Source organism: Mizuhopecten yessoensis, unplaced genomic scaffold, assembly GCF_002113885.1.
Source record: "Mizuhopecten yessoensis strain PY_sf001 unplaced genomic scaffold, ASM211388v2 scaffold4301_1, whole genome shotgun sequence".
In the NCBI taxonomy this organism is placed as follows: Eukaryota; Metazoa; Mollusca; class Bivalvia; order Pectinida; family Pectinidae; genus Mizuhopecten; species Mizuhopecten yessoensis.
The window spans coordinates 514,180-536,411 of record NW_018405476.1 but is presented as its reverse complement, the minus strand read 5'-3'; the positions used below and the strand labels follow the sequence as shown (position 1 = coordinate 536,411).

General features: G+C 38.3%; 1 protein-coding gene across 3 annotated transcripts in view; it reads right to left on the bottom strand.

The window, feature by feature from the left end:
• LOC110448787 (aminopeptidase O-like) overlaps positions 1–22,232 on the bottom strand; it is a 50,003-nt gene that overhangs the window by 20,627 nt on the left and 7,144 nt on the right. For 2 of the 3 annotated variants that reach the window (XM_021495224.1, XM_021495221.1), the window contains exons 3-8: positions 21,696–21,874; positions 21,310–21,412; positions 20,829–21,032; positions 17,575–17,761; positions 17,148–17,266; positions 11,824–11,920 (exon numbers count right to left, since the gene is read on the bottom strand). In XM_021495224.1, the coding sequence (XP_021350899.1) occupies positions 11,824–11,920; positions 17,148–17,266; positions 17,575–17,761; positions 20,829–21,032; positions 21,310–21,412; positions 21,696–21,874 (889 nt within the window). The remainder of the gene's footprint in view (positions 1–11,823; positions 11,921–17,147; positions 17,267–17,574; positions 17,762–20,828; positions 21,033–21,309; positions 21,413–21,695; positions 21,875–22,232) is intronic. The other variant, XM_021495223.1, reaches the window with a different exon arrangement.

Here is a 22,232-nt window from a genome sequence, read left to right as displayed (position 1 = left end):
AGGAAATACAAAGACACTCCCATGTCAAACTAAACACAAATGACACTTCTAAATCAATAGGCTATGGAAGAAGTTGGCACACTATGAATATTCTTAATGAGGTCTAAAGATGATGCCCATTTGGGAAGAAATTAATGAGAAATAAGATCTTACCAAAATAAACATAATCTCTATCATTATCTTTATGAAATAATACTGATACAGCTTAATTAGCTTGATGGGGCTTTCTCCAACTGCATAAATGCTAAGAATCATGTAAAAAACGTCGGGGGGAAAAATAGAAACTAAAAATATTAATTGATATACTTCCACTACAATTGATATACTTCCACTACAATTGATATACTTCCACTACAATGTGTTTCTGTGTAACGATAATGAAATTCAGTTCATTTTTCTAACCATTTTCTTGAGGTTGGTCACTGAGTATGGATTATGAAAAGTTCCTGTTACACTTTAGGCTTATATTGGTTGTGTAACAAGAACTTTTCATAATACGGTAGATATTCAAGTCAGTTGCGTTAATATCTTATAAATTTTTCTTCCTCTGACCACTGACTTCACGTTTCTTCCTCTGACCACTTCACTTTTCTTCCTTTGACCACTTCAAAAGTTTATAAAATGTGTAGGCAACAACTCAATATAACTTACAGCAGGTGTAACATTAGGCACGTTACAAAATGAAATAAGGGTACAGGTGTGATCAACACATAAAATTCATCATTTTTGAAATATGTGATAACGTTTCATCGCCGACTGGTCCCTTTGTCATAGAAGCTACACTATAAGGCTGAAGCCTTGTTTAGTTCTGGGTGCACTGAGTACACCTGTACCCTTCTTTTATTGGAACGTTGTGACACGTTTAATACGTACAATGTTTGTGTTTGATATCCAGTCACAGCTGCGTTCTATTGAAGACAGAATTTAATTGTGTAGCTTGCATATTAAACATGTTTTGATTATGTAGCATCTCTATGCCTTATTTGATTGTTTATAGCATATTTAAAGAAGAAATGCTATACTTTTTTTTTAAGTTAGGAGCCTGCACTGCTTTCACTTAATCTTAGAGAAGCTTATTTATAAAGATTTTGTTTCATAGTGTAGTCTGTCTATCATGATAAATGTTTTATTTCAAAAACTTAGTACCTTAGTATGGGCTAGACCCTGGAACTAATCCTGGTAGCAAGATTATATATTACACATTGGGGAATAAATGAGTTCACATAATTTTGATGAGTAAAAAAATATGTAAGAAATATGAGTATTTCAAACCTTTAATTATTGCGTAAGAAAAGCAAAATTTAAAAAAATTCGCAATAAATGTTTTTAGCTCACCTGGTCCGAAGGACCATGGTGAGCTTATGCCATACCGCAGCGTCCTTCGTCCGTCCGTCCGTCAACTTTTCCTTTAAAAAGCTACTAGCCATGAACGACATAGCAGATTTTGACCAAATTTGGTCAGAAGCATCCTTGGGGGAAGGGGAACAAATTTTGTATAAGTGGTGGGTCTGGCCCCCCTGGGGCCTGAGAAGCGGGGCCCTATAGAGGAAACATAGCAAATTATTCTTTAAAATCCTTCTTCTTCTGTAGGAATGAAAGGATTTGTTTCATATTTGGTCTGAAGCATCCTTGGGTGAAGGGGAACCAGTTTTGTATAAACCGTGGGTCTGGCCAATAGGGGAAATAGAGTTAAAACCTTTAAAATCCTTCTTCTACCAAAGGGATTCAGGGAAATTTATCCTAATTTAGTCTGGAGCATCATTGGGCCAAGGGGACTCAATTTTGTATAAGCTGAGTGGGTGTGGTCTCCAAGGGGGCAGAAGGGAGGGGCCCAATATAGGAGAAATAAAGGTAAAACCTTTAAAATCCTTCTTCGACTATCAGGATTAAAGGATTTTATCCTAATTTAATCTGGAGCATCTTGGGTCAAGGGGACTCAATTTTGTATAATTGGTGGGTATGACCCCGCTAGGGGCATAGGGGTGGGGCTCTGTTTGAAGTTTGTTTTCGCTATATCTCAAGTACTGGATGGATTTTTTCTGAAATTTTATGTGTACTTACAGCACCTTCCATGGAGTGCTACTATCTTTACTTCATACCAATTATTTTAAACATATTCAGGTGAGCGATACAGGCCTTCTGGGCCTCTTCTATTTTTTTTCAAAATTAATATCAGAGACATAAATTACATTAGCTTAACTCTAATATAAAATTGCCACATAACACAAGAATTTGCTCCAGAGACCTTCTTGAATTCAAAAACTTTCCTTGGGGAGGCCAACCCAACTGGGCCTTGCATCCCCCACTACTTGCGCTACACTTATCATATAAGCAATGTATTATGACCATATATACACACAACAATATATTCCATCATTTTCGATATGCAGGTACCGTGCAATTAACTGTGAACTGTAGTTTCTCTCACCTGTGTTTAACACCTGCCTGAATCAAACCATTTTGATACAATGAACAGTATCTACCTCGACGACAATACAATATACACACACACACACACACACACCCCTCCCCAAATAGGTGTGAAACTCTCAGTACCTGCTTTTCGCCTGGGGTGTATATCCGTACAGGAATGGCGATTTTACAGAGAACTGCAATAAAAGATTTTCTTGTATGAAACTTTGCTACCATTCCTAGTCCTGCTACCATGCATCAAGCCTGAAGCTACAACCGTAAGCCTATGTACAAACCCACCACGTCCCCCAAACACCGTTTCTTAATGTGTTTGCCTCTAGAACTACTTCCAACCATCTTTTGTAATTCTTCATCCCTACAGGAACTAAAGCAGTCGTCATTTTGTAGCACTAGCAGTATGAGTCGCCCAGAATTTGAGCAAGCAACACACAGCTTCCTAGAATACTGCTGTACCAAACGAGCTACAGGGATATCCTCGGTAGTGCGAACTAGAAGGGAACTGTTACCATATGGACAATAAAAACATGCCACACTACAACTTTTTTAATGCGATTGAGTTGTGTAATTTCAATGTCACAGGATCCAAATATAAGTGAATCTATACCTATAACATGCTAAGCACTCTGAGCAGGATCAATTAAGTTAAAAAGGATTAAATTTTGTGTGACACTTACGAGTGTTTTGTGAAAATAAAATTAGTCAGCAGTAAACGGCATTTTTTGTGTTTTATACTTATTTATATATTCATTGAGTATATGATTAGGTATGCAATTTTTTCGTGCTATCTTTGGTGACGCGAATGGAGCAAAATGATATCCCCCGCAAATAGTACAAATTATACAGTATTGTTTTTGTAACATTTAACAGGTCATCGACAATGTGAGTCATTTAGAGTCAATATATCTAGATACAGCCCTGCATGGTCCTGACGGCATCCTTAAAAATAAAGCTTTGACCTCTGTCAAACACGAATTAAAGATCTCAACGCCATAAAGAGAGTCCAGTGAACTTGAGACAAATCTTTGACCCCTATATTAACATTGCCATGAGGATGGTCCCAGTGTCACAATTTAAATTTGAAAAGCATTTGAATTAATTACTAATCCATGTTTGTTACTACGTTCTCTTTCTGGAACTTGAGCATGTCTTTTATCAATAATCCTTTTGGGGTTTAATTTTCATTTCAATAACATTTGTTCGTCCATCACTATGAATTCTTTATATCAATCAGTGAATAAGATGTAAATGATAAAGTTGTTGCATCCACTAATCTTTGCAAGATTTAAAGACAGCACATCATGAAAATTGATTTTTCCTTTTCCGTAGTTTGCGGTGATTACACACACATGATTTATGGCAGAGTGCTATAAATTTGGAGAGGGACATTTAACAAGTCTGCTTTTTTAATTTGTTTAGATAAAGCTTTCCAAACAATGTCACTAGGGACCGTGTTGTTGTGATGTAATTTAAATATTAGAGAAACTGAAGCTAGTCCTAGCCACAAAATTAAAACAATCAGGAGTCATGATAGAGCATCAAAACTAAAGGCCAAGGTTATTCAATTCTGATTCATGAATATTGCCCATACTATACAACACTGTTTTCATCATTCACTCTATTCTAATGATTCAAATGTACTTTACAAATTTCTTCAGCATTCAAACTTATTTCTTAATTATGAATTGAATAAGAGGCCCAAAGGGCCTGTATTGCTCACCTGGATAATAAAGCAACCATGGGAAATTATTCTTATTACATAAAATCCCTCCAATGATCCGGGCTAAGTTTAAATAAAATCCATGAATCCCTATGGTAGAAAAAGGGTTTCAAAGGTTTTTTCCTTTATTTCCCCTATTGGGCCCCATCCCTCTCCTCTCAGGGGATCCAATACTGAGTCCCTTAAATTTGGCCCAAGCATACTCCAGACAAAATTAGGATGAAATCCCTTAATCACTATGGTAGGAAAAGGATTATAAAGGTTTACCTCTATTTCCCCCCCCCTTTTGGGCCCCACCCCTCTGCCCCCAGGGGTCCAAAACCACCGTTCATACAAAATTGCATCCCCTTAGCCAAAGGATGCTCCAGACCTAATTCGGATAAAATCCCTTAATCTCTACGGTAGAAGGATTTTAAAGGTTAACCACCATTTCCCCTATTTGGCCCGCCCCTCTACCCCCATGGGAGCCACACCCACCATTAATACAAAATTGAGTCCCTTGGCCGAAGGATGCTCCAGACCAATTAGGGAAAAATCCCTTAATCCCTAAGGTAGAAGAAGGATTTCAAAGGTTTTTACCTCTATTTCCCCTATTGGGCCCTGCTCCCCTGCCCCCAGGGGGTCCATCCCTACCATTTATACAAAATTCCCCAGGGGGTCCACACCTACCATTTATACAAAATTGAGTCCCCTTAGCTTAAGGAAGCTCCAGACGAAATTTAGTCGAAATCTACTGTAAAAATAAGCGTTTTACAGGAAAGGTTGACGGGCGGACAGTCGACGGACAAACAATGGATGCAGCGCCATGGCATAAGCTCACTTGCCCTTCGGTCAGGTGATCTGAAAAAAGAGGCCCAGAGGGCCTGTATTGCATACCAGTTTCTTTTGTTACATGAAACTGACATATAGGTAACTATAGACCAAATTTGGCAACTTAAAGACAAGGAGCCGGTTGCTCGAAAGTTCATTAAAGTTAACCCTAATTAAAGCATCATTAAGTCTTAATGAGTCATTAAATCGCTAATGATTGATTAGTTAATCTATCGTTAAAAAAGTGTTGTTGGAAACGTCATTTAAGGCATCATTAACTAATGAAGGTTTAATGATTGATTAACAATTAAAGCTTCATTAGTGTGGGGATTCCCTCTTCCCATAATGCATGTGCAGCATCCCATGTCAACATTCAAGATGGCAAATTCCAAGCGACCAAGGGGGAAAAACTTTAACGGGGAGGAAATAATGCTATTGACAGATTTGGATGAAAAGAGCATAGGTATTTTGAACTCTAAATTGACCAACACAGTGACCAATCAGAGAAAACATGCCATTTGGGTCGATATCGCAGAAAAAGTAAGTTCCCTCGGGAAATGTGTACGTTGTGTTAAGGATGTTAAGACCAAATGGTCCAATATTACAACGTCTGCAAAGAAGGAGTTTTCCGCCCACCAAACATACAGAAAGGGAACCGGAGGTGAATCATTCCCTAAACCGATGGATTCAACAATAGAGCGGATCGTCGAGATTTTCAAAGACTCTCCAAACTTCATCGGTTTAGATGGCGTTGAATCTCCGGCACCGGCAGAAGAAGGTACACATGTATTTTAAAAATAGAATTGACTGAGTAAATATTGTTTATTTTGTTCTTTAAAAAAGAGTCAATACACCCAACTACGCCGGGAAATTTAGATCAAACGTACAGTAATGCAAAGGTCAAGTATGATAATACCTTTAATGAGTTCCTATTTCACGGTGCCAAGGTCAAGGTTACCACTTTTAATCATGGAACTCCATGCTTAGATTTTTTTTGACATTTCCTAGTTTTTCTAATAATATACTTGCCCGGCATGAATCATTAGCATGACGATAAATTAAATTAAGACTGTATCACACATTGCTTCTTTTATTACCTTCCTCGTCACATATTGCCTGTACGTTTATAGAATGGTATCCCTTGCGATTAACGAATGAGGGCTCGTTCTCAGATGGGGCCTGTATACGAATCTGTGTTCCGTCAATACACCCAACTACGCCGGGAAATCCACCATGCTGGTAAAAGACAGAACGAATCTTGTCTTTCTCCGCCCTGGTTGTTGGCCATCTGATGTATACTGGCACTAAGGATGCCAATGCATTAGACACATCCCGGACAACCCTCGATACTGTGGATTTGTCTACACGAATTGCATCCCCAAGCACTTGGTGGAAGGAGCCACTTGCATAGAAGCGTAGTGCTATCAAAACCTGAATCAATGAAAATGTTAATCTGTTTCAGAAACTAATTTTCGTCCCCCTTTGCTCAGCCATACAATTCGTCATATGGGCCTTTTCGTTTATCGGTCAAACCGGAACGTTTTTTAAACGTAACACATATGCAGAAATAATGAGACAGCTTCCTCACTCTCCGCTTGGCATACGAGCATAGGTACATTTGAAGAAAATGTATATTGGAAGGACATAAACTATATGATAAAAACTAGACTAAAAAAGTGATACGCAGATAAGAGGGCTGGAACCTAGAGTACTTGTGACGGGAACAGGAGCTGGAGAGGCTGGTGCGAGATATAATGCCCGCCCCTCAAAATATGGGTATGAGCAGAGACGTATATGTCTCTGGTATGAGGGAGAATCTAGTCAATTTTGAAAAAAAAGCAATAGCTAAGTAGGCCCATATTTTATTCACATTTAGGATACACATAAATTGAACATTGTTTCGACAATTTATAAGCCCGGCATTTTAAACACGGTGGTTCAAATATACCGGAAAATGAGATTGTGTGCCCCGAGTACTGTACCCATTTTTTAAACATATTTAAAATAGTTCGGCGTTATATTTTACTATGGATCTTACCTGCATTTCAACAGAGAGAGCGTTGCTCCTTTTTGTTGTCTTTCTAGTTGATCTCTTACTGTATCTGCTATACACACAATGTGTTCTCTACTAAACCGGTATCTTGCTCGGATTTGGTAGTCGTCAAGTTCATCCAACACATTAAAATCTCGATGGACTCGCTGAATGCGCTGTCTTCCAAGTACATCAAACATTATATTCATCGCGGCCTTTTTTAGTCTTATAATGAAGGTTTAAGGATGCCCCCGACCATCATTAAATATTGACGACTTAATGAAGCTTTAATGAACCGCTAATCATTCATCAGCGTTAATGAACGTTTGAGCAACGTCATCATTTTCCTAATGACGTCATGCTATTTAATGAAGGTTTAATGAAGGTTTAATCCATCATTAACTTTAAATGAACGTTCGAGCAACCGGCCCAAGACGTTTTAACTTCTCTTAAAGGCTTCTTCAGATATTGTTGTTTGAAATTTCAAATCTTAATTTTAAAGCTTTTAACCCACATTGACCTTTGACTCCGGCTAGCACTTGAAGTTGACATTTGACATCATTTACTGTAATACAGAAAAATATTTGCACTGCTAGTCTACATATAGCATAACCAAGTATCATGACTCTAGACCAAATGCTTCTTAATATATCATTGTTTGAAGTTTTTAACATATTTAACCCCAGTGAAAGTAGGTCAAGGTCCTTTTAATGACGAAACTTTATAGCACTTCATCCCAAGTACCTACTTGCCAAATATTTTGAGCCTGTGCCCTATGGAACTTGAAAAGAAGATTGTCAAAGCTTATAACCAACGATGACCTATGACCCCTGACTAGCAACTGTAACAAACAAAAAGATTCATATTGCTAGCCTGCATAACATACCAAAGTATCACGACTTTAGTCCAAATGGTACTTAGGATATTGTTGTTTGAGGTTATTAATATATTTGACCCCTGTGACCTTAAAAGTAGGTCAAGGTCCTTTTAATGACGACAATTTATAGCACTTCATCCCAGTTACCTACTGGCCAAATATCATGACCCTGGGCCTTATGGAACTTGAAAAGAAGATTGTTAAAGCTTTTAACCCATGTTGACGTTTGACCCCGACTAGCACTAAAGTTGACCTTTGACCTCATTCCTGTATCAAAGAAAAAGATTTGCACTGCTGGTCTACAAAACGTACCCTAGTATCATGACTCTAGTCCAAATGGTTCATAGGATATTGTTATTTGAAGTTTTTAACATATTTGACCCATGTGACCCTGAAAGTAGGTCAAGGTCATTTTAATCAGGAAACTTTATAGCACTCTATCCCTGCATCCATCTATTTACTGCATATAACATGGAATAAAACATTTTTGTTATTCGGAAGCGTCCAATTACTTTGTTAGAACCAAAACTGAAGATTAATTGATATCTATAAGGATTTTAGGGAGGTTTACACTAGACATACGGTCCAGATAATACTATCATCATTTAAAAGTGAATATATCACAATACTCTCATAAAAAAAGCAAATAATGAAAATAGTGAAACTTATAGATGGATGTTTTTCTCTAACCAAGGTTAGAAAAAAAATCAACAATATTTTTTATTCATGTGTTAAACAAAAGGTTAACCAATAACTTCTATATCCACTATTTTTATATATTTAATTATGAAGAAACTTTTTTTCTTGTGTTTACATATGTTCTTTAACACTCAATTCCATCCCGAGTGTTATGTAATGTATATGAACAGATCACCCGTTGTCAGTATAATGTGACCGGGTGGGGTGTCCTGCTGGGTGTCTTTGGCAGTATGTTTCAGTGAGGTAGCACTATAAAGGCGGCATCAGTTTCGCACTATCACAAGGAGACTAACACGAACATATCGCAGCCTCCCAAAACACACACACATACACTGCACGCATGCATCTTGCACACAGGGGAGGCCGTCCTTAAATGGCCATAGCTGTTGATAGGACTTTAAACAATACTAAACCAAACCAATCTAATCTTCAATAAGATTCATCAGTTCGGAAATATGTGATATTAAAGTTTTACTTTTTACACAAACAATGTACGTATTAAATGTGTCGCAATGTTTCAAGACTGACTGGTCCCTTTGTCAAGCTATGACAAGCTATGACTCATAGCTTGACAAAGGGACCAGTCGGTCTGGAAACAGAGTTTTAGGTGGAATGCTGGCTAATTGCAATTAACCAAAGATAAAGGAATCAAATGCATTATACTTGCTCTGATGTTTTATCGATCAGATCCTACAGCTGGAAACGAAGCAAGCGACTTTGATAGTATTGGTAAGTATACACTGGACAAGTTTTGTTGTCATTATTCCTTCAAAAGACATACTAGGTAATATGAAGAGAACCAGCCAATCAGATCACAGCAGCCCCATTAAAACCAATATATTTTACTTAGCATCAAACTTGAGTTATCAAGGTTATATTTTGTTAGAAAGTATATTTTGCAGTTTTCATGGAAATCTGATCATTCTGATCACAGCAGCCTCATTAAACATGCTTAAATTTGGACAAGCATCAAACTTGATTGAGGAAATGGGGCATAAGTTCACCGAAAAAGTCCTGTCATTCCTAAAGTAAAAGAAGGATTTCGAAGAATTTGCTATGTTGCCCCTATTAGGATCCGCCCCTCTGCCCCCAGGGGGGTCAGACCATCGTTTTCCCCTTCACCCAAGGATGCTTTAGACCAAATATTGACATAATCCTGCCATTCCTACAAAAGAAGAAGGATTTTAAAGCTATTTTTCTACTTTCCCTATTTGGCCCTGCCTCTCTGCCACAAGGTTGGTCCGACCCACTGTTTATACAAATTTGTTCCCCTTCACCCAAAGGATGCTTCGTTCCAAATTTAATCAAAATCCTGTCATTTTCAGAATTTTGAAGAATTTTCTATGTTTTGCCTATTGGGCCCCCACCCCTCAGGCCCCAGGGGGTTCAAACCCACCACGTTTACAAAATTGATTTCCCTTCCAAATAGGATGCTACTGTTCAAACTTGGTCAAAATACCTTTATCCCAACAGCAGAAGATGGATGTTAAAGCTATACCTCTTTATCCCTTATTGGGCACTGCCTCTCTGCCTCGAGGGGGGTCAGACCCACCATTTATACAAAACTGGTTCCCCTTCATCCAATTCAAGGGTGCTTCATACCAAATTTGGACAAAATCCTGTCATTCCTACAGAAGAAGAAGGATTTTGAAGAATTTGCTATGTTTTTCTTGTCGTATTTTCGTGTCATCATTTCCGTATTGTGTATCGGGCATTCCTTTACCGTAGTGTAAATTATAGTAACACCAGGTAAACAATAGTACACGTGCGTGACGATGATATGTATACACCCGATATTGAGACCTAACTTGGAAATGTATAACCACACAAACTTCAGAAATAAAGCTTATGATAGAAAGACATTAATTAACTCACGGGAAGACACTGACATAAGATCAGACGACTTCCAGAAGGTCGTAAATGAGGCGTATGGAATGCAGACTGATGTATTTGGTTTACCGATCTCACCTGTACATATCACGTGCTAACAGTGGTTCACAAGCTCTGGGTCGCTACAACTTTTGTTGTCGAGCGAGTTACGCTCTGTGAGATCATGCAATTACAATAACTCTGTGATAATATTGGTTTGTAAGATATCAGGATCCCTATAAAAAGCAAGTGCATGTGCGTGCACGTGATAATGGCATACCATATGCGATAGCGTATGGTTACATATGTACCTGACATGTAAATATACCATGCGTAAGCGGGGTAGCAAATGATGTCCAATGTGTACATGATTGAGAGTAATTTTGTTCCATAAAAGAACAGTAAATTGACGTTTTAATATAGTAATTTATTTATTTCTGTCGTTTTTTGGAATAGTAAAAAAAAATATCTGTCATCGTATAAATTCTATCCCTCTAGGTCTGCAAAAAGTTCCAATTTTTTTTCAAGGTAGACACTTCAATCAGGATCCAAATTACTGTTAAATGTAAAATAAATGAATTATAAAGACTTTGTGTGTATTTGGTTCAATTTTTCACTCTTTTTGTATGAAACTATATGTGTCCTGTTTGCTTTTAGCTTGTTTATAGAAATTTGTATCCATAAAAATTCAATAAAAAAACACTTTGTGTAATATGTTGTAGATATTTTATGATAACTAAAATATTTGTAGGGTTGATTAGCAATGCTTCTTTTCATTATTTTATTGTTGTAATAGTTTTGAACAATTAATGCCACACACTCAAAAGATGTGAAAGTGTTAAATTTGAAGAAAATATAATTGGTATTTTTTATTAAAAAAACACACCAGTTTATCGGAATGCTTAGATTTTCATAAAATCATCTCTACATAGTGACATTTCCATTATGTGAAACTTTCATTGCATTAAGTCCCTTTTTCCCAAGGATGAGCTTTCTAAAAAGCACTTACAATGACCCTATTTACCTAAATAAAATCTTAAAATACCCTAGCTTAAGCTGTTTGATGAATGAACTACTGTAAACTGGAAAATTTTCACTCAGCCAAATTTTCACCTTTCAAGGGTAAAAAATATTTTTGCCCAATATTAAATTTGCCCTCATATTTCATACCTATGTATCTTATGTCATTTAAAAATGTTCGCTGTAATGATAAATTTGCCCTCATTACGGAGGGCGGAAATGGTCAAAATGAAAATTGATAGAGCAAATATCAAATAATTACTATTATTATTATATTATTATATGTCATTATATTCAAAATGTACATAACTTTGATGCACTCACTTCTGAATTATTTTGCTTCAAAAAGTACAATATAAAACCTACCTTTACGTAGTGGACCTGCATAAAACTTTTATCAGGATTCATTCCATTTTTCACATAAACAATACTGGACTCCTCTTGATTGCCTTCTTTGTTTGGCCTGTAACACAATCGAATCAGTTATATCTCATTCTGTCAGAATAAGGCAACAACTTGGAAAATAAGGAATGTCAGTTGTTACCAATATTTTGCAAAAGGCAAACTACATGGAAAGGGAGATAACCTGCATTCATTAAAAAACTTTTGACTGACAAAAATTATAGATAATATTCAAGTCATAACTATAATTAATGATGAAAATGAGTGGACAAAACAACCAATAGAAAAGGTGGTTTATAGGTTGTATAATACCCATTACACACATAGTGTCTGTGTATATACTATACACAATAGGGCAGGCATTACCTGAGTGTTTGTGTATATACTATACACACTATGGCAGGTATTACCCGAGTGTCTGTGTATATACTATACACACTACGGCAGTTATTTCCTGAGTGTCTGTGTATATACTATACACACTAGGGCAGGTATTACCTTAGTGTCTGTGTATATACTATACACACTACGACAGGTATTACCTGAGTGTCTGTGTATATACTATACACACTAGGGCAGGTATAACCTTAGTGTCTGTGTATATACTACACACACTACGGCAGGTATTACCTGAGTGTCTGTGTATATACTATACACACTACAGCAGGTATTACCTGAGTGTCTGTGTATATACTATACACACTAGGGCAGGTATTACCTGAGTGTCTGTGTATATACTATACACACTACGGCAGGTATTACCTGAGTGTCTGTGTATATACTATACACACTAGGGCAGGTATTACCTGAGTGTCTGTGTATATACTATACACACTACGGCAGGTATTACCTGAGTGTCTGTGTATATACTATACACACTAGGGCAGGTATTACCTGAGTGTCTGTGTATATACTATACACACTACGGCAGGTATTACCTGAGTGTCTGTGTATATACTATACACACTAGGGCAGGTATTACCTGAGTGTCTGTGTATATACTATACACACTACGGCAGGTATTACCTGAGTGTCTGTGTATATACTATACACACTAGGGCAGGTATTACCTGAGTGTCTGTGTATATACTATACACACTAGGGCAGGTAATACCCGAGTGTCTGTGTATATACTATACACACTATGGCAGGTATTACCTGAGTGTCTGTATATATACTATACACAATAGGGCAGGTATTACCTGAGTGTCTGTGTATAACCCGAGTGTCTGTGTATATACTATACACACTAGGGCAGTTATTACCCGAGTGTCTGTGTATATACTACACACAATACAGCAGGTATTACCTGAGTGTCTGTGTATATACTATACACACTACGGCAGGTATTACCTGAGTGTCTGTGTATATACTATACACACTAGGGCAGGTATTACCTGAGTGTCTGTGTATATACTATACACACTATGGCAGGTATTACCTGAGTGTCTGTGTATATACTATACACACTAGGGCAGGTATTACCCGAGTGTCTGTGTATATACTATACACACTAGGGCAGGTATTACCCGAGTGTCTGTGTATATACTATACACACTACGGCAGGTATTACCTGAGTGTCTGTGTATATACTATACACACTAGGGCAGGTATTACCTGAGTGTCTGTGTATATACTATACACACTACGGCAGGTATTACCTGAGTGTCTGTGTATATACTATACACACTAGGGCAGGTATTACCTGAGTGTCTGTGTATATACTATACACACTACGGCAGGTATTACCTGAGTGTCTGTGTATATACTATACACACTAGGGCAGGTATTACCTGAGTGTCTGTGTATATACTATACACACTAGGGCAGGTATTACCCGAGTGTCTGTGTATATACTATACACAATACGGCAGGTATTACCTGAGTGTCTGTGTATATACTATACACACTACGGCAGGTATTACCTGAGTGTCTGTGTATATACTATACACACTAGGGCAGGTATTACCTGAGTGTCTGTGTATATACTATACACACTATGGCAGGTATTACCTGAGTGTCTGTGTATATACTATACACACTAGGGCAGGTATTACCTGAGTGTCTGTGTATATACTATACACACTACGGCAGGTATTACCTGAGTGTCTGTGTATATACTATACACACTAGGGCAGGTATTACCTGAGTGTCTGTGTATATACTATACACACTACGGCAGGTATTACCTGAGTGTCTGTGTATATACTATACACACTAGGGCAGGTATTACCCGAGTGTCTGTGTATATACTATACACAATACGGCAGGTATTACCTGAGTGTCTGTGTATATACTATACACACTAGGGCAGGTATTACCCGAGTGTCTGTGTATATACTATACACAATACGGCAGGTATTACCTGAGTGTCTGTGTATATACTATACACACTACGGCAGGTATTACCTGAGTGTCTGTGTATATACTATACACACTAGGGCAGGTATTACCTGAGTGTCTGTGTATATACTATACACACTATGGCAGGTATTACCTGAGTGTCTGTGTATATACTATACACACTACGGCAGGTATTACCTGAGTGTCTGTGTATATACTATACACACTAGGGCAGGTATTACCTGAGTGTCTGTGTATATACTATACACACTACGGCAGGTATTACCTGAGTGTCTGTGTATATACTATACACACTAGGGCAGGTATTACCTGAGTGTCTGTGTATATACTATACACACTACGGCAGGTATTACCTGAGTGTCTGTGTATATACTATACACACTAGGGCAGGTATTACCTGAGTGTCTGTGTATATACTATACACACTACGGCAGGTATTACCTGAGTGTCTGTGTATATACTATACACACTAGGGCAGGTATTACCCGAGTGTCTGTGTATATACTATACACACTATGGCAGGTATTACCTGAGTGTCTGTATATATACTATACACAATAGGGCAGGTATTACCTGAGTGTCTGTGTATAACCCGAGTGTCTGTGTATATACTATACACACTAGGGCAGTTATTACCCGAGTGTCTGTGTATATACTACACACAATACGGCAGGTATTACCTGAGTGTCTGTGTATATACTATACACACTAGGGCAGGTATTACCTGAGTGTCTGTGTATATACTATACACACTATGGCAGGTATTACCTGAGTGTCTGTGTATATACTACACACAATAGGGCAGGTATTACCTGAGTGTCTGTGTATATACTATACACACTACGGCAGGTATTACCTGAGTGTCTGTGTATATACTATACACACTAGGGCAGGTATTACCTGAGTGTCTGTGTATATACTATACACACTAGGGCAGGTATTACCCGAGTGTCTGTGTATATACTATACACACTACGGCAGGTATTACCTGAGTGTCTGTGTATATACTATACACACTAGGGCAGGTATTACCTGAGTGTCTGTGTATATACTATACACACTATGGCAGGTATTACCTGAGTGTCTGTGTATATACTATACACACTAGGGCAGGTATTACCTGAGTGTCTGTGTATATACTATACACACTACGGCAGGTATTACCTGAGTGTCTGTGTATATACTATACACACTAGGGCAGGTATTACCCGAGTGTCTGTGTATATACTATACACAATACGGCAGGTATTACCTGAGTGTCTGTGTATATACTATACACACTACGGCAGGTATTACCTGAGTGTCTGTGTATATACTATACACACTAGGGCAGGTATTACCTGAGTGTCTGTGTATATACTATACACACTACGGCAGGTATTACCTGAGTGTCTGTGTATATACTATACACACTAGGGCAGGTATTACCTGAGTGTCTGTGTATATACTATACACACTACGGCAGGTATTACCTGAGTGTCTGTGTATATACTATACACACTAGGGCAGGTATTACCCGAGTGTCTGTATATATACTATACACACTAGGGCAGGTATTACCCGAGTGTCTGTGTATATACTATACACACTAGGGCAGGTATTACCCGAGTGTCTGTGTATATACTATACACACTATGGCAGGTATTACCTGAGTGTCTGTATATATACTATACACACTAGGGCAGGTATTACCCGAGTGTCTGTGTATATACTATACACACTATTGCAGGTATTACCTGAGTGTCTGTTTATATACTATACACACTAGGGCAGGTATTACCTTAGTGTCTGTGTATATACTATACACACTACGACAGGTATTACCTGAGTGTCTGTGTATATACTATACACACTAGGGCAGGTATAACCTTAGTGTCTGTGTATATACTACACACAATAGGGCAGGTATTACCTGAGTGTCTGTGTATATACTATACACACTACGGCAGGTATTACCTGAGTGTCTGTGTATATACTATACACACTAGGGCAGGTATTACCTGAGTGTCTGTGTATATACTATACACACTACGGCAGGTATTACCTGAGTGTCTGTGTATATACTATACACACTAGGGCAGGTATTACCCGAGTGTCTGTGTATATACTATACACACTAGGGCAGGTATTACCTGAGTGTCTGTGTATATACTATACACACTACGGCAGGTATTACCTGAGTGTCTGTGTATATACTATACACACTAGGGCAGGTATTACCCGAGTGTCTGTGTATATACTATACACACTAGGGCAGGTATTACCTGAGTGTCTGTGTATATACTATACACACTACGGCAGGTATTACCTGAGTGTCTGTGTATATACTATACACACTAGGGCAGGTATTACCTGAGTGTCTGTGTATATACTATACACACTACGGCAGGTATTACCTGAGTGTCTGTGTATATACTATACACACTAGGGCAGGTATTACCTGAGTGTCTGTGTATATACTATACACACTACGGCAGGTATTACCTGAGTGTCTGTGTATATACTATACACACTAGGGCAGGTATTACCTGAGTGTCTGTGTATATACTATACACACTACGGCAGGTATTACCTGAGTGTCTGTGTATATACTATACACACTAGGGCAGGTATTACCTGAGTGTCTGTGTATATACTATACACACTACGGCAGGTATTACCTGAGTGTCTGTGTATATACTATACACACTAGGGCAGGTATTACCTGAGTGTCTGTGTATATACTATACACACTACGGCAGGTATTACCTGAGTGTCTGTGTATATACTATACACACTATGGCAGGTATTACCTGAGTGTCTGTGTATATACTATACATACTAGGGCAGGTATTACCAGAGTATCTGTGTATATACTATACACACTACGGCAGGTATTACCCGAGTGTCTGTGTATATACTATACACAATAGGGCAGGTATTACCTGAGTGTCTGCAGCTCCTCGTCTGTGTGCTCTAGTTCAGCGACTAGTGTCCTGTATCTGAGGAGGTCTCTTATCTCTCGATGGTGGTCCCCATACTCCTCGGTCCATCCCCCTACAGTCTGTTTGTAGAACACAACCAAATCTTTCATCAAAAATTTTAAAAAAAAGTCCTATATGCAAATAGTAATTAAGGATAGATCTTTTTTCTTTCAATGACTTGTTAAGTGTTTTAGTCAAAATTTATAAATGATAAGAAAACATTTTGGTTTCATATATACATACTGTTATGATCCCGCAATAAGCTGGAGGATGGGCCGCTTTTCTACTAAATTGCAATAGGTAGATATGGAAGGGTTTCTTACCAGACATAGGCTTATTGTCAGATAATTGTAGTATGTAGATTTATAATATTTATACATTACAGTACCTGCATAGCTAGGTTGTGTATGATATCCTCTGTGTAAGTACAGAAACCCTCAGTTAGCCATTCTTCTGTCCAGTCGCTTGGACCAATTGCTAGGCCAAACCAAGAGTGACTGACCTCATGGGCAATGCGGACACACATGCTGAAGTCTCCCACCAGCACAGACTGTGACAGGTACAACATACTGGGACTATAAGTAAATTTATAAAACACATATTACATCTCACACCACAGGGCTGGATCCAGGAGGGTCCAGGTCGGCTGGGCTATCCTCTTTTATAGCAATTAAAGATTTATTTTGAACATCATTATTTTAAAAGAGAATCTACATTTTGTATATTGAACATCCTCAAAAAGATTTTGCCCAACTCCACTTGGTGTAAGGATTAATTACTCAAACGTTTGACAGGATATTTCGCGCCTTGATCCCGATTAACATAACCCTGTATCATTGTTGGAAAACATCAATTATTAATTCCTGGTTATGTTTAATTCTAGAGGTCATTTTTTCATTTAAAAAATTATAACAGGTCACGGAAAAAAAATAAACATTTGTTTCTCTTGTGGGCTTCGCCTCAATATACATTTTTCAAAGTGTTGTGAGCTATTGTAGAGATTACCAGTGAAGCTGAAGAAAATTGACAAATCAACCCAGCAACAATTTGTTTAATATGTGGTCAGTTAGATGTGTGACAGTCTATGTGGACAGTTAGATGTGTGACAGTCTATGTGGTCAGTTAGATGTGTGACAGTCTATGTGGTCAATTAGATGTGTGACAGTCCATGTGGTCAGTTAGATGTGTGACAGTCTATGTGGTCAGTTAGATGTGTGACAGTTAGTATGTGGTCAGTTAGATGTGTGACAGTCTATGTGGTCAGTTAGATGTGTGACAGTCTATGTGTTCAGTTAGATGTGTGACAGTCTATGTGGTCAGCTAGATGTGTGACAGTCTATGTGGTCAGTTAGATGTGTGACAGTCTATGTGGACAGTTAGATGTGTGACAGTCTATGTGGTCAGTTAGATGTGTGACAGTCTATTTGGTCAGTTAGATGTGTGACAGTCTATGTGGTCAGTTAGATGTGGTCAGTTAGATGTGTGACAGTTAGATGTGTGACAGTCTATGTGGTCAGTTAGATGTGTGACAGTCTATGTGGTCAGTTAGATGTGGTCAGTTAGTATGTGGTCAGTTAGATGTGTGACAGTTAGATGTGGTCAGTTAGATGTGTGACAGTTAGATGTGTGACAGTCTATGATCCCCTCATCTTGATTCAGAACAGGCCCATTGCAATCCATCAAATTACCTACAAGCAATATGACGAAAGAAGAGCAGGTCTCACCTAAAAAACTTCCCCCTCCCCCAGAAGCTTAGTATAATTTGTTACTGATACAGGGCCCTAATTAGGATCTAGTGTCTTCGGGGCAAGTAGTATATGCAAACACATCACTCCTCAAAAAATTTGAACCCCTATTTTCAAAAATTCTTAAATCCACCACTGCACTGACAGACAGTAACAGAAATAACATATATACTAATGCACGGAATGGAAATAAAGAAGCAAAATTTAATGATAAACTTCCTACAATAATTGCTGATTTTGTACTTCATTTTTCATATTTTCGGCTAATAAGGCATGATTTGGTTTGCTTTTATTTGGATTGTTCATGTTTTACATTCTATTAATAACTATGGGCATTTAAGGATGTGCCAGGTTCTGGTGATGGAGGAAAATTGGAATGCCCGAGGAAACCAACATAACCTGCAGCCAGTACCTGGCGACTGCCCCACGTGTAGGCCTCTATTAACCCACAATAGTGGTGGGGGGCTTATGATCTTAAACAGTCAGACATCATAACCACGTGGCACACCTACATTAATTAAAATTTACTGTTTTGTTAATTTTTGTTTAATCTTTACACATATAAATTATATATGTATATGTAAAGCAATCATTTTTATAACTTAATTAAACAAGAGGCCCATAGGGCCTATATCGCTCACCTGGATAATAAAGCAACAATGGGAAATTATTTTTATTACATAAAATCCCTCCAATGGTACAGAAGGAGAAAGATTTTAAAGATTTAAACCTCATATTTCCCTATTGGGCCCGTCAACATTCAGCACCCAGACGGGTCTCATCCTTCGTTTATACAAAATTTCATCCCCTTTTCCCAAGGATGCTCCAGATTGATTTGGGATAAAATCCCTTAATTCCTATGGTAGAAGAAGGATTCCAAAGGTTTTTACCTCTTTTTCCCCTATTGGGCCTCGCAATTCTGCAAACAGGGGGTCCAAATTAAACCCACTGTTCATACAAAATTCAGTCCCCTTAGCCCAAGGATGCTCCAGACCAAATTAGGATAAAATCCCTTAACTCCTATTGTAAAAGAAGGATTTTAAAGGTTATCCCTCTATTTCCCCCTATTGGGGCCCACTCCTGAGACTGCCCCCAGGGGGCCACACCCACTATTTATACAAAAATAAGTCTCCCTGGCCCAAGAATGTTCCAGACTAAATTGGGATGAAATCCCTTAATCCCTATGGTAGAAGAAGGATTTTAAAGGTTTACCTCTATTTCCCCTATTCGGCCCCACCCGTCTGCCGCCAAGGGGGCCACACCCACCATTTATACAAAATTGAGTGCCCTTGGCTCAAGGATGCCCCAGACCAAATTAGGATAGTATCCCTTAATTCCTATGGTAGAAGAAGGATTTTAAATGTTTTACCTCAATTTCTCCTATGTGGCTCTCCTCTGCTCCCAGAGGGGCCACACTCATCGTTTATACAAAATTGAGTCCCCTTGACCGAAGGATGCTCCAGACAAAATCTGGTGAAATCCCTTAATCCCTATGGTAGAAGAAGGATTTTAAAGGTTTACCTCTATTTTCCCCTATTGGGCCCCACCCTTCTGCCCCCAGGGGGGCCACACCTGCCCTTTATATAAAATTAAGGGATAAAACCCCTTAATCCCTGCCGTAGAAAAAGAATTTAAAAGGTTTTACCTCAATTTCCCCTATTGGGCCCTGTCCCTCTGCCCCCAGGGGGTCCACATTCATCATTTCAGGAAAAGTAGCGTTTTAAAGGAAAAGTTGATGGACGAACAGATGATGGAAAACGGACAACGGATGCCGGACGATGGACGACGGACGACGGAAGCTGCGCCATGGCATAATATCTAAAAATGATAATTAATTATGTCATGGACGGTTAATTACATATTACATGACAGCAATTACATATCAATGTAAGCCAACCTTGCCATGCCGAGACTGTCAAATGATGAGGGTACTATCACAATGTCCAGTCTCTGAAACGGGTGTGGCCCTAGTGTGTCATACGCTGCCCTAAGGCAACTCCCGATGTACTGACCAATCTCTGTTCTAGCTGCAGGCATGAGGCTCTCCGCACAGAACAGTCGACAAGGTATCGTTTTCTTCACCACAAGTTCAGAATGATTGCTTTATAGAGAAACAGATTCATGAAATAATAACATCAATAAGTAAATAGGTTTTTATGAGTCAGGAGAGTTCCAGAGTGTAAGGGGAATTACTGGGAACAATTACTTTGGAGAGGAATTAAGATCTAAGCCAGCTTTCCTCTTCCTCTGAAATCATGTAATACACGTACATGTTTGATTATTGATTAAGATATACTGCTGAAACTAACCTAATTACATGGACAAAGTACTTTCAAAAGCAATAAATTGCTCAAACAAATATACATATATATGTTTACCTGTCACAGTTTATAAGGGAGGTGACCTGCCAATGTCCGATGGCCAAAGATATGGTGGAGGATGGCATAGCCATTTGTGTGTGAAAGTAAAAGTGGGTCCAGCCTACAAAGATATCGCATCAGAACACCCTTATATATTAATGAGCTATTTATCTTATAAAGAAACACATAGTTCCACAAATTAATTGGTTCCAATTTTTTTGAAGCAAATATGAAATTATAACGCAAAGCAAAATATATACACTCAATAATGTTGAATTTAGTCAAATTCAGTCAACAGTTCATATTCACTATATGACTTAATGCCATTCCTAACAGGCAACAACTAATTAACATTATAGTAAAACACAGAAATCAGAAATCTGAAGTATGTCAGTAACACCTACCACTGGACTTACCATCTTTAGTGGTACTGGGTACTGGTTCCCTGTCTCCACTCATCACCACGGTAACAGACTCTTCCACTGATACAACAGCTTGCCAGGTTGCCATGGATACTGGGACATCCTGGCTAGGGAAGAGTGACCTATTGTTTATCCAGTTTCCATGAGTATACACACATGGCCTGAAAAGCAAATTATTCCAAAATTACAATTATCAGGTTAAGATTGAGCAAATCATTTAAATACTGTAACACTTTTGACCTTTTAACAATGACCTTGAATGTTTGTTCAGGTTATCTGAATGAACATACTAAATAGCCTTTCACATCATCAAACTACAGATATTTTTTCTAGGCATTATGGTTCATCTGAAAGTTCTTTGGAGATTTTTAACATATTTTACCTCTATCACTTTGAAAGTACATCGAGGTTATCTTAATTTAAAGAAACCTGAAAGCGCTTTACACGGTAAGCCTCAAGCCAAATGTCATGTAAGTTATAACTCTCTGTAATTTTTCTACCTTCTTCCTGCAGATCTTC